This window comes from Ipomoea triloba, chromosome 2 (assembly GCF_003576645.1).
Source record: "Ipomoea triloba cultivar NCNSP0323 chromosome 2, ASM357664v1".
NCBI lineage: Eukaryota > Viridiplantae > Streptophyta > Magnoliopsida > Solanales > Convolvulaceae > Ipomoea > Ipomoea triloba.
The window spans coordinates 23,131,011-23,142,699 of record NC_044917.1 but is presented as its reverse complement, the minus strand read 5'-3'; the positions used below and the strand labels follow the sequence as shown (position 1 = coordinate 23,142,699).

The window sequence follows — 11,689 nt, the reverse complement described above, 5'->3', positions numbered from 1 at the left end:
CCCCCCCCCCCTTTCCTACTATGCTCTTATTCAAAATTGTTTCATTCGTCCCTGCAAGTTTTTCTTCTATTCCTGTAACTTGCATAATATTCTTTTTGTTCTGCAATATTGCTTTTAAAAAATAAATAAAGGTTAACTGATTATTTATGGTGTTGTATGACAAATGTTCTGTTTATCTGATTCTTGCTTTCTGAAACAGAGTAATGTCTTCCGAGAAGCACAGACAATGGTTTTAGTCGACCATCCCAATGTTCTTAAATCGCATTGCTCCTTTGTCAGTGATCATAATTTGTGGGTTGTCATGCCTTTCATGGCTGGGGGTTCGTGTCTTCATATTTTAAAGGCTGTTTATCCAGATGGTTTTGAAGAGGTTGTCATTGCAACAATACTGCGTGAAATATTGAAGGGTTTAGAGTATCTTCATCAACATGGCCACATTCACAGAGATGTGAAAGTGAGTTTTTACACATTGCTTATGCTCAAATTTTTATGCATGTATTATAGCAATTTCTTCCCCTATTTGGATCAATGAGTGAAGCTATGAGGAGATATACAGATCTAATGATGACATAGCTATTGACAAGTAGTGGAAAGTTAGTTAAGATAATGCCAAAGGAGTAAATTCTTGTGTCCTTTGTTTTCTTTAACCATCCTCAGGCTGGAAACATTCTTATTGATGCACGGGGAGGAATTAAGCTTGGCGATTTTGGTGTGTCTGCTTGTTTATTTGATTCGGGTGACAGAACACGCATGAGAAATACATTTGTTGGTACTCCTTGTTGGTAAGCTCTATACTGGTATAATGTTTGTTAAACACACATGTACACACAAACATTATCTTCTGTTGCACTAGTTTGAGGTTTATGGCATTTTGGTGTGTTTTGAATTTCCATGCTTAGTGGTATTGATGCTTAACCAAATTATCATCACTTTAATCCTCTTGACTTCGGAATTGGATGACATGGATATTAATTTCTTTGTCATTATCAACTAATTTATTTTTCAGGATGGCACCAGAGGTTATGGAACAGTTGCATGGTTATGATTTCAAGTAAGTGCTTTTCCCTTTGTTTCAATCATTATGAAATGTATTGATATACATGTACCTATCGTTTTCTTCTGTCTTCTTTCAGAGCAGATATTTGGTCTTTTGGTATTACTGCTTTAGAACTTGCCCACGGCCATGCACCTTTCTCAAAGTATCCTCCAATGAAGGTGATAGTCAAAGCAGAAGCTTTGCTTTCATGTCTTTTGGAGCCTTACCAAGTCATTAATATTTGTTACATTACTCATTAATCAGGTGCTGTTGATGACACTGCAAAATGCACCTCCTGGCCTTGATTACGAAAGGGACAAGAAGTTCTCCAAGGTATTTTGCTAAGACACATCTTTTGGAAATTGTTTATGAATAAGTAAATTGACTTGTTTTCTTTGTTTTCTTATCTTAGTCATTTAAGCAAATGATTGCTAGTTGCTTGGTTAAAGAGCCTTCAAAAAGACCTTCAGCTAAGAAGTTGTTGAAACATTCTTTCTTTAAGCAAGCTCGGTCAAATGATTATATAGCACGAAGATTGTTGGATGGCTTGCCAGCTCTTGGTGATCGGATTAGGGAATTGAAGGTTAGCTCTGATGCATGTGTTTCAGTTTGTTTCCTTAATTGAGAAATGCTCTATCCATATTGTTGCCTCTGTTTTGTACTCTATACTAATTGTGGGTTCTTTCCACTTAATGTAGAAGAAAGAAGAACAAATGTTGGCACAAAAGGAAATACCAGATGGACAAAAAGAAGAAATATCTCAGGTTTGATTTCTGATATTCATAACCAATCTAACAGGTCAAATAAAAGAGAGTAACTTGATTCTCAAACTTCTTCACACTAAAGCAATGCCCACTATGTATTTTGTAGCACTATAATCCTTTTATGTTGATTGCTTACTCTCATTTTTTTTTTGCTAATATTTGTATTTAGTTGGTTATTTCTCCCAAATATTCCAATCTGAGAAAAATTTTCAAGTTTAACTTGTTAAATTTTGTCTATTATTGATGTCATTTAGTGTTATATATATATTACATTATATTTGAGATGACTACTATGAGTATGTTTGAAAAGCTATGTGTCAAGATAATAGCATGTTGGTTATTGGAAGTTAAGAGGGCTTTTGGGGATTATTTCATTTGGTTTATGGTCAAAGTTATTCTAACTGCATTACCTATGATGTTGGCAGTCTGCAGTAATAGCTTTTATTTTTTGAGATTTCTGTATGATTGGGTATATTTTGGTTTCTGAAGATTTCTTTTTGAGATGGCAATCCTTTTATGTTGCTTGCTTATTCTCAGTGTTTTTTTTTTCTTTTTTTTTTCTTGCTAATATTTGTTTTTATGATTTTGCAATTCTTACAGCTTAACTTTAGTATTAGGCATCAAATATAGGTTAAAAAAACTTTCTTTTTCTTAAAACTACTATTTACTCTTTGTTGTATTCGTATGAACAAACAGAAAATTTGTGGCAGTTTGGTTTCCATAGTATACTAGGTGATGACTGAAAAGTGCTTTTCTGAACTCCAAAACAGTTTGATCCTTCAGGGTACAGAGAACCTAATTTTTTGTACATTACATAACCTTTGTTGCTATTAAAAGAGAGAACACAAACTCATCAATGTACTAAAATATTGTAATATTGGAGTATCAGTATTAAGCTGACTGAGAAAGTTCCAGTTGCCTAGTTGACTATTGTAAACATAATAAATACATGCCTAGTTGATTATAGTAAGCATAGTAAATACATCCTTTCAAGTAATGAAAAATTCTGGCAGCTTAGGGAAGCATAGTAGACACAATTAATCTGTTGAAATTGAAGGATTAAAAGGCATAATGAATGGCGAATGGCCACTACCCACCAATAAGGCAGAAGCTAAATATATGAAATCCAAAGGATATGGATGTATAATACTACTGATAATAACATTGTATTGTGTACATTCTAAGAGAGATACATGCTTATATAGAAGTATGAATGTTGGGCCTAAATAATGGGCTAGGCTACACTAGGATTTCAACTTTCTATATTTCAACAGAATCCATTTTTAAGATTAATTGCATGATTATATGTAGCTCTTTTCCTAATTTATACACTATGGATTGTCTAGGTTATTTTCTTGCTTATGGTTATGATTTCTTTTTCTCTCATTTTGTTATCTTTCCAACACTACAGAATGATGTAAAAACCTTTTAACTTTTCTTTATGACACCCATGTTTACTTTTGTTACACATTAATTTCTCAGATCTGTATTTGCTTGAAAACATGTGCAGAATGAGTATAAACGTGGGATAAGCAGCTGGAACTTCAACCTTGAAGATCTCAAGGCCCAGGCTTCTTTGGTATAGTCAATTGTTGTGCATTCTAATGAATATTCATCTCTAAGTTATTATCTCAAGGGAAAATTAATTTAACTCAATTGGCAAAGGCATATTGGGTTTTGCATTGGGAAGTTCAAGTAACATTTTGAATACTTTTTCTTCATTTTGTTAACAAGTATAGTTGATTTGAATTCCAAAATAGCTCTCTTTTCCTTTTTCACCTTTCAGATTCCAGATGAAGAAATCCTTTCTGACAAGGATCGAGTTGCGAGCTCAAATTCTCTAGTATCTCTGGACACTAGTGGAAAGAAACTTCAACACCAGTCTTCATTTTTAAGTCGATCTTCAGATTATGCAGAAACTGTATGCCAATTTCTATTTTTACAGATTTGACTAGGATGCTATTCTGGTGTATTTTCCTCCTAAAATTATTTGTATTGACAGGATGATTACAACCTATCTGCTCCTCTTTCTCCTGCAGACCCAACATCAGCTTGTAACATGTATGTGTCTTTTCATAAATCTTTCTAAATATTGTATAATGTTTCTGCAATCAAACATTGATAATATATAAAGGCATGCACCTATTCCTAGGAAGTCTGGTAAATTATAATTGTATTGGAGTATGGTGGTTTAACATGAGCATTTTGGGCACTGCCCATCCACTCTGCATAACTTAGCTTTATTGACTGTAGTTTAGTGTGTAACTTGCCTTGCTTTTAATTTACAGAGCTAAATGTGAAAAATCAGATGATGATGTCAGTCTGGCTAGTTCATTCCAGGACAACCAGATTTCAACAAGTTCATCTCCTTCTTATGAGAACCACCTCGAAAGGAATTTACCTGTCAAATCTGAGCAGGAGGTTGATGGAAAATTAACTGAGAGCTCCCCAACAAATTCAAACCAAAGAAACGAAATTTGGTAGGCATATTTCCCTTTTGTTTTTCTTTAGTGTTTCATATCAAGTACCCAAATTTTGTTTTGTACTTTTCCCTTTGTTATTAAAATTGATCCATAGTATTCTTTATGAGTTCTTATGAAGCAGTATGTATTTCTAGAGACAATCCATTTCTACAGTCTCAGTGATAAATGTTCACCTAATTACAGCTCACCTTGTACTGATGCACCAGCTGAAGCCATTAATAGAACTAGTAGAACATCAGGTGAGTTACCAATCTTACCATGTTTTATTCTCCTTTTAGTTTAAAAAATATTTGGTACATGATTTAGGTTATTCATTGAATCACAAACTAATGAATGCAGCAAATGGTGAAGATTCTGATGAGAAGACAAAGTGCCCTATTGTTCAGCAAAAAGGACGTTTCAAAGTTACCTCTGAGAATGTTGAGTTAGAAAAGGTGAATTCATAACCATTTAAGTTTTCTCAATACTATTGGTAGATGAAAATTGCTTTTACACATAATTTCTTTCCCATAGGTTCCTCCAACTCCAATGCTACCAAAAAGCCACAGTGTGCAGGTTGGTCACATCCCTCAGCCCGAACTTTCCTACTATCAAAACATTCATTCTTGAGTTTGAACAAACTTAGTGGTACAGAAAGGAGATTAAAAAAGATCTTTTACGCTTGATTCCTGGTTTGATGCAGGCATTTACACAGCATCCATCTGTGTCTCAATCATTGTCACCAGAGTCCATGGCACCAAATATTCCTGTTCATTCGTTTTTCAGAACATTGCAAAATATTTTGCAGACAAATATTATTCAAAGGGTATGCATTGGTCAGAAATTGAAACATTTAAGCCTGTTTAGTAGCAGAAAATGTTTTCAATTGTCTATCTCTAGTTTTCTAAAATTTTTCTAGTTTTTCATTTTCTATTTGAAAACTAAGAAATTTGTTCAAATCCAAACAATTTCTAATTTATAAAATATAGATTTATTTGAATTTTGATTGCTTCTTTCAGTTTATCAATAAAATGGTAATGATAACGAACACTAGTGGCAGTGAGGGTAGGTAGTTAGGTATGTGGTGGTAGTTAGGTACATAATTATTAAAGGAAGTAAAGAGTGATAATAGCGGTAGTAGTGGTGATGTGTGGTTGGGAGGGAGACGGGGATGGCGCTTAATATGTACATAGTGATAGCAATAATGAGTATATAGTTGGAAGTAGAGATAGGGGTGGGGGTACTGGGTGAGGTTAGGAACTTGGTGGTAGGTAAGTAGGTGAGGACGTGTGATTGTATTGGTAGATTGGTGGTTATAAACAAAATTTTTATGAAGTCGGAAAATAGTTAATTAAAAAACTTATTTTCCATTTTTTTTCCTGAAAATTGGAGAGTTTTTTAGTTACTAAACATGCCCTGAAAGTTTCCTATTTGCATAAGAGGTATGATGTTTGTATCTTTTCACAGGACAATATCCTTAGCCTGATGAGGCAAGCCACTGGTTCTGATCCTATAGGTAGGAGCAATTAAAATTTTTTGAATTTCATTTATAACTTGTGCAAACAGTTTTACCCACTTCAAAGCACATTCATCTACCCTGTGCAGTGGACTCTGGATCCCTTTCTCTGAACCACGGAGCAACAGAGAAATCATTGGTACGCATTTTGCTATAACATATCTTGTCAAATTAATGTCCATTTGGCATTGCATTTCTGTTATGCACTTAATCTGTTTTCATTCCTTTAAATGCTCCTGCTAGAGGGCTTCAAGTTTCTAACCATCTTCTTTAATACAACATAATTGCACATTCCCCTTGTTACCTTTAGCTGGAGATAGCTCATGACAAAGAGAAAGAACTGCTTCGTGAAATCAGCGATTTGCAATGGAGGTATATTATGGTTACATACATTCTTATGACTTCACAATACAATTTACTTGCTCTGAAACTGTCTTCCTTTTATCTGCAGGCTCATATGTGCCCAAGAAGAGCTTCAAAGATGCAAAACAGATAATGCTCAGGTTTAGGAGATGTCAAACAGCGCTGTATTGCGTGGCACATACAGAATCAACATCCGAAGTTATTGAAACGGGAAATTTAGAGAATAAGTAGACTGCAGTGTCAAGGGATGTGAAATGATTTAGTATGATTTTTTTTTCTTATAATTTTAAATTTTATGTACAGTTAGTTCCTTGCTAATAGGTGATGAGATGCTTTTTATTATCTCTACCAGTTTCTGCAGATTAACCAACAGTCATTCCTGTATATGGTTATTAACTTTTGAGTATTCTTCACTCACTAAAATTTATTAGTTGCCTTAAAGTTGGTCCCAATGTCAGCATTTTTTAATTACTCCGTACAGACTTTTATTATCGAGTAGTTATATATGTTTTAAATTATGATTTTAGTTCTATTTTTGTTGTTAATACTTTCATTGGTCTACCATCCCTTGTTAGCTCAAACTAGGAATGATAATATGTCGGGGAGGTATCCCACATGATCTTTGACTGAAATAATAAACTTTCAAGGAATAGTGACTATAGGAAGTTTTTAAAATTGGTACAAAATTAGAAAAATTCGTTTGAGACTTGAGTTTCTTATTAGAAGTGTCCAAACGAGTTTCTTGGAATTTCTGAATTTTTTTAGATGATAAATGAGAAACTTAAGTGGCACTTGTGTCTCTAATCTGTAGAGATACAAATGAAATATGCAAGTGGCACTTACATTTCTCTTTTGCCGACTCCAGTCAGGAGTAACGTAAGACACAAGAGTCGCTAACAAGACACTTACATTTTTCTTTTGCCGGCTCCAGTCAGAAGAGACGTAAGACACAAGAGGCGCTAACAAGACACTTACATTTTTCTTTTGCCACACAAGAGGCGCTAACAAGACACATAAGTTATTGATGGGTCTCGTAAGTCTAGCAATAAAGGCTTCATGAGACAAAAGAAAACAAATGTGTCTCCTTTTTTTTAATGATTTCATTTTTCAGACTTTCGTATCTAATCATCATATTTTACACCATACCATCTATAAATATCACCAATCTTATCATTAGCTCAAACTGACACTTACATAAATGCCACCCACCTCACACTCATATAAATACTACCGTGAGAGTCTTTATTTGTTATCACAAAAAAGGCACACCAGCCATTGAAGAAAATAAATAAAAAAGTAAAAAAATGTCATTCTTGGTATTGTTTGCAGCCATTCAAGACAAAATACAAGGAAAAGAGTGTGAGTATAGTTTGTTTTTATTTTACTGATATTTTTCATTTTTTTTCTTTAGTTAACAATTATTTATTGTGTAACATATGTTTATTGTTGTATGCATTTATAAATTCATGAGAGGAGCGGCCCATCTTTGAAGTTCAATTAATACTCGCGATTCGTCTACGAAATTAAAATTCGCGATATATTTCTATAATTAATATATAAATACGTTGCGAGATTTTGTAAAATTATATTAATTTTTTAAAAGACAAATTAAGAGAACTGAGCTAATTTCAATTTCTTATATGATGAAATCGTCCAGTTTCTAATAAATTAAATAAAGAGACGTAGTAACAAATCAATCATTATTGCGACTTAGACCACGGTCCAAAAATATATAAAATGCATTATTCTAACTCATAAAATACATTATTTTAACACATAAAATACATTATTCTAATTCATAAAATATATTATCTTACCCCAAAAATTTCATTATTCTAACACATAAAATACATTATACATTATTCTAACTCATAAAATATATTATTCTAATACATAAATTACATTATTCTAACTCATAAAATACATTATCTTATCACATAAATTTCATTATTGTAACACATATAAAGTCCTAACTAATAAACGAGCTATTACGAGATAATGTAATGGTATTACAATAGTCTATTAGGACAATGAGTAAGAATATGGTGTCTCAACAAGACAAATACAATGCTTTTATATTGACAAGTCATTCAACCATCCCAGCGAAAAAAGGGGTTGTTATAACAAACTTGGACCGCGCGGCCCGAGCCTTCCTTTGATCGAGCCCCACTACCAACCTGGGGTCGGCAACCCAGTCGAGGTCGCAAGGCACCAACCCGGGGTCGGCACCAGCCACGGCCTAAGGCCCAACCGAGGTCCAAGGTGTCTAATGGAGAAAATTAATCCAAGGTATGTAATTATATACGGATCAACTTAGCTCGCATAGATTATAAGGATAAACTGGTAAAAAAGATAATAGAATTGCTATAATATTATCATTGATTGATGCAAATAAATACAAGTAGATTGTGTAGTAATTGAACATGTTCTGTTTTGTAAGGAAAGCCACGACGAGAGAATTTGGGACTCTACTCGAGTCATGCACTTTCGGTCGGACCTCGGGTCTATATTCCCCACTATCTGAGTTGTGAGGAGTCAACAACGAGAGAGAGTAAGTCTACTCTCGCACAAAGAGTCAGTATTGACTCCACTGAGGCTCGAACTCATGACATCCCATATGGGAGAGCCACTACTATGCCATCTGTGCACAAGGTGCTTGGCTGTTTGTTTTCCTTCTATGTTCTTGCCATTGTTATTTGCTTTTTTGAGTTGGCGTTAGGCCAAGGTACCTCAACCCTCAACCCTTAGCACACCCGTTCAATGGGAGGTGAGGTTAAAACACGTACCCTCCTTAGGGTGTAAGTCGTTCTAAGTCGAGACCATTCGGTCTTACACCTAGAGACTCTTCCGTTCGACGATAGGCAAGGTCAGACTCGTATCGCCCCTAGGGTGTTTAGTCGTCCTAAGTCGAGGCCATTTGGCCTTGTATCTAGGGACTCTTCCGTTTGACAATAGACAAGGTCGGACACTGTATTGTCCCTAGGGTGTTTATTCGTTTTAAGTTAAGGCCTTTTGGCGGTTGAACTTAAAGACTTGCCCGTTCGGCGATAGGCGAGGTCGGACCTCGTATCGCACTTAAGGGATTAGCCGCTTAAATGAGGTGGGCTACGACGTCTACCGAGGGGTCGGCCAAATGGTGACCGTGAGGTTGGCCTGCGAGTGTTGAATTTTGCCTGAGAGGTCGGCCACAGAGGCCCTTTGAGAGGTCGGCTTGGCCCTCTCTCTCCCTTCCCTCGAACAGTAGTCAAATTAGTATATCACGAAATTTTACTACTTTATTACGAGAAGTAGCCTTATCATTTGTAACTTCTACGGCTGAACGATTTTCACTTTTCTAAAAACATATTCACCAATTTCACGAATGCGTTCACCTGAAAGAGAATAATAATTAGAAACCAGAACATTTCCATGCATCCTGAGCGTGTGTTCCTTGATCTTGGTAGCCATTGCAGTGGCTACTGCGATCAACAACCAAGCATCCAACGAGGCTGCCGGCGATGATTTTACCACGTCCCAGAAAGCCATGTAAGCAGTATGCCAACATACTACTTGCAAACAAACTTGTATCAACAACCTCTCTAAATCACATACTACCGAGTGTAAGTTTTTTCCCACATATATAATATAATATAATATAATATATTATATTATATTATATTATATTATTAAGTGGTTGTGGTGCAAGTAGATGATTAAGTCAGTTAGTGATTAGTAACTTAGGATATTCAATTTAGCTAACTGAATATCTGCCTATATTGATGGCATGTAAGTCCTCCCACTGCTCCTGTACACACCATCTAGTATTCAGGAGAAAATGGTAGTCAAAACACAAATATTATTATGCATGTTTACGATATGCAATTCCAACAACTATGGCTATTAAGATGATCTTAAAACTTTCGCAGTTACGAGTCAGGTTCCTGTATTTACGTTTCCGCCTTTATAATCTCTGGTTGGTTGATTGGTTTGTTTATAATCAACATTAATTTCATATACATTAAGTTTTTGTATATGATTTTTTGGACTGTTGAAAATTATTATTTTTTAGCATCAAGTATGATTTTAATTTCTAATTTGAATTTTGAAATTATATCGTTCTCTTTTTTTTTTTTGGAACTTACCATTGTCGAATTAATTTTTCCATTCTTTGGACTATGTTTTTCGTGGCCGGCTGAGATTGCATAACCCGCTGGATTTTCCGGCGATCTCTAATGGTGACGATGGTGCGACGAACAACGATGGCGAGTTCGAGGATGGTATTCAATGCTGTAAGATGTCGCTATTCCTCAAGCTTTGAGCAGCGAGCTTTACGTGGACGGTGGTGGACGATGGCACTGCGAAGAGGAGAATCGACGGCGACGAGGCTGGGCTCCTGGCGACGTCCGGCTTCCTTTCCACCTTCAGGCGATGGATGGTCGCTCCGGGCTGCTGTTTTTTTTGGGTCGACGACGGCGAGTTTTGGCGTTGCAGCGAGGTGGTACGGTGGAGGCGTGCTTGGCGGCGCTAGTCGCCATTTCAGTTCATTGACGAGATCGCCATTTGGAGAGCTTGTCGCTGCTTCTGGTGACGCATGGAAGAAGGCGAAGGAGTACGTACTGGTACGTTCCTATTAAAGTGGATTTGCAATTATCTTTATTTACCATATATATTTATTTGTCTTATTTAATATTACTTATTAAATTTTGGTAAATGGTAATTATTAAGTTTATTATTGCCTATTAATATTACCTAATTTAATATTGTATATTAATTTTGGCAAATGGTAAAATTGCTTATTTTTGAAATATTGACGCCTTTTTTTGAGAATAATTTTGGCGTTAAAAATTGAGATTAATTATGGAATTATTTGTGGTTAAATTATTGTCATGATTAGTATAATTACAGTTAATCTTGTCATGTTTACAAACCGCTATTATGTGTGCTTTTTGGTTGAAAATGTTAATTATAATATTTTCAGCATTAATAATTTTTCGGAAATAATAATTTTAGAATTTGATAAAGTTCAATTGTCATTAATTAGTTGCTCCTTAATTATTTCCTTTTTAAAAATAAATATGATTACCTTTTTACTGATTACTATTTAATTTATTACTTATTTCATAATTAGAAGAGGTTACGAATCGGAGCATTTTAGTGCATAATGACAATTATTAAGTTTTTTATCCTTATTTGGTTAATTTCTAATAGTAATAATTTTGTATATATTACCATAAATATATTTCCGAAAAATATTTTAAAAGCTTGCGTTTTTTGCAATTATTTTCATATTTAGTCCTATTTGTTTTGGGCTTTAAAACATACTTTGCACAACCCGCTAAAGAGTACTGCTTGGGCCTTTTTAGGTTCTCAACATTATTGGTTGATATTTGATAGTTATTGTAGCACTATTTTGAGAACAACGTACAACATGTTTATTAAGTTTTAATTATTACTATCTATCATATTATGTTATTGGTATTGTTGGTAATAATATTAAGTCATTGTATGTATTATTGTTGGACTTGTTCTCTTATAGTTTTATTTATTTATTTATTTTTTTTTTTTAACA

General features: G+C 34.6%; 1 protein-coding gene across 1 annotated transcript in view; it reads left to right on the top strand.

Moving 5' to 3' along the window:
* Positions 1-6,593, top strand: part of LOC116007201 (serine/threonine-protein kinase OSR1) — a 9,342-nt gene extending 2,749 nt beyond the window's left edge. The window contains exons 2-20 of the mRNA XM_031247816.1: positions 200-454; positions 658-782; positions 1,007-1,051; positions 1,134-1,215; positions 1,301-1,369; positions 1,449-1,619; positions 1,735-1,800; positions 3,311-3,379; positions 3,587-3,721; positions 3,803-3,861; positions 4,089-4,280; positions 4,467-4,522; positions 4,623-4,717; positions 4,797-4,838; positions 4,966-5,088; positions 5,730-5,778; positions 5,868-5,917; positions 6,089-6,150; positions 6,230-6,593. Of these exons, the coding sequence (XP_031103676.1) occupies positions 200-454; positions 658-782; positions 1,007-1,051; positions 1,134-1,215; positions 1,301-1,369; positions 1,449-1,619; positions 1,735-1,800; positions 3,311-3,379; positions 3,587-3,721; positions 3,803-3,861; positions 4,089-4,280; positions 4,467-4,522; positions 4,623-4,717; positions 4,797-4,838; positions 4,966-5,088; positions 5,730-5,778; positions 5,868-5,917; positions 6,089-6,150; positions 6,230-6,287 (1,803 nt within the window). The 3' untranslated portion in view covers positions 6,288-6,593. The remainder of the gene's footprint in view (positions 1-199; positions 455-657; positions 783-1,006; positions 1,052-1,133; positions 1,216-1,300; positions 1,370-1,448; positions 1,620-1,734; positions 1,801-3,310; positions 3,380-3,586; positions 3,722-3,802; positions 3,862-4,088; positions 4,281-4,466; positions 4,523-4,622; positions 4,718-4,796; positions 4,839-4,965; positions 5,089-5,729; positions 5,779-5,867; positions 5,918-6,088; positions 6,151-6,229) is intronic.
* The last annotated feature ends 5,096 nt before the right edge of the window (positions 6,594-11,689 follow it).